Raw genomic sequence first — 1,767 nt, 5'->3', positions numbered from 1 at the left:
GAAGGTTGCAGTGAGCCGAGATCGCGCCACTGCACTCCAGCCTGGGCGGCAGAGCGAGACTCCGTCTCAACAATAACAACAAAATAAATAAAATAACCTCTTCCCAGAAGAGGTGCAGTTAACGTATGTACTGTTAGGTTCAGCAAATATTTATCACACTTTGTTAAATGCTAGTCATTGTGCTAAATATTAGTAGGGACCTAAGCATGATTACGAGATGCAAAGTGACATAATCTCAATTTAATATAGCGCCAACCCAAGGACAATCCCGCCAAAATCTTAGACTAAAATTAAGCAGCACCATATGGCCCAAAGGGCATTTGAACATAACTGTGTGAGTAACTGGATAAGTAACTGGCTGAGTTACTTTTCCTCTCTGGAAGTAAATTATTCTTCTTCTCTACTTTGTAAGCTCGGAAAAAATGATTTACTAACTTCAAATGCCCATTATAGAGTGCTTTTTAAACTTCTTTGTGTTACAAACCCCTTTTAAGAATATAACTAAAATTATAGCCCTTCTCCCCGGAAGAGATCACTCCCTACTTTCTGCATACAATTCCAGAGGTCTACGGCTCCCTGAAAATTCATTTAAGGTCTCCTTCCCAGTCAATGGACCTCAGGAAACAACGCATTCGAGGTAACTTTGAAGATCTGAAACCCATCCACCAGACGCGATGCATGTTTTTTTTGTTTTGTTTTGTTTTGTTTTTCAAAATACGCTTAACAAGTACTGACATCTTTCATCATGTGCGTCAGTGCAAGTCATTACAAGAAAAGTTATAATGGAAAATGCTTTGTTTAGGATAAACTGAAAAGGTGCCCGTAATGGCAGTTGTTTTGTTTTTTGTTTTTTTTTTTTTGAGATGGAGTCTCGCTCTGTCGCCCACACTGTTCTGCAGTGGCACGACCTCGGCTCACTGCAACCTCCGCTTCCCGGGTTCAAGCGATTCTCCTGCCTCAGCCTCCCAAGTAGCTAGGACTACAGGCGCCCGCTACCATGTCCTGCTAATTTTGTATTTTTAGTAGAGACGGGATTTCATCATATTGGCCAGGCTGGTCCAGAACTGACCTCGTGATCCGCCCGCCTAGGCCTCCCAAAATGCTGGGATTACAGGCGTGAGCCACCGCGCCCGGCCCGTAATAGCAAAGTTTTTAAGTGAGATGGGATACTTCAAATATGAGGACTCTGGAAAGAAGTGTTACCTCCAAAGAATCGTTGTTTACACCATAATACCACTCTCTCCAATGTCCATGGCTCTCTGGAGATTTTGCCAGTTCTATCACTGCATTGTTTGAAGAAATGCTAATCACAGGTTCTGTGGTACTCAATTTATTCTCTGGAGCAAATTGCAAAAAGAAGGAATAAACTAAGTCTTGTGTGGAGAAGCGTAATTTGTACCAGAGGGGATTCAAATCTCCTTGAAGACTTTGCGGCTGGATCCGAGGCACCTGAATGAGCAGAGTCAAGGTTTCTTTGTCCTGATTACACAGTAACGGAGGACACAAAGGCTCCCCGCTCTTGGTCCCGGGACCACCCATGGCGCGGGCTGAGGGCTCGCAGCGCTTGCCCTCCGACTCCGCGCGCGTCTCCACACCGGTATCTCCGCGCGCACTCTCTCTTCCCGCGTAAGACTCCCAGGCAAGGCCCCGGCAGGACGTACAAAGGGAGCCTCCGCCACCAGGTGAGTTCTCTCCTCCGGGAGATGGTTCCTCCACGCTGCCCGGCGGAGACCCCGCGTGCGTGCTCAAGTCCTGCTCCCCCGGCTT

The 1,767-nt window shown here is 46.7% G+C and overlaps 1 protein-coding gene across 1 annotated transcript in view; it reads right to left on the bottom strand.

Annotated features, from left to right (window-relative positions):
- Positions 1 to 1,767, bottom strand: part of DNAAF2 (dynein, axonemal, assembly factor 2) — a 10,222-nt gene that overhangs the window by 6,585 nt on the left and 1,870 nt on the right. Inside the window, exon 2 of the mRNA XM_012001029.1 lies at positions 1,204 to 1,764. Coding sequence (XP_011856419.1) covers positions 1,204 to 1,764 — 561 coding nt within the window. The remainder of the gene's footprint in view (positions 1 to 1,203; positions 1,765 to 1,767) is intronic.

The sequence above is a fragment of the Mandrillus leucophaeus genome, unplaced genomic scaffold (genome assembly GCF_000951045.1).
Source record: "Mandrillus leucophaeus isolate KB7577 unplaced genomic scaffold, Mleu.le_1.0 Scaffold648, whole genome shotgun sequence".
NCBI lineage: Eukaryota > Metazoa > Chordata > Mammalia > Primates > Cercopithecidae > Mandrillus > Mandrillus leucophaeus.
This window is presented reverse-complemented; position numbering and strand designations above follow the sequence as displayed.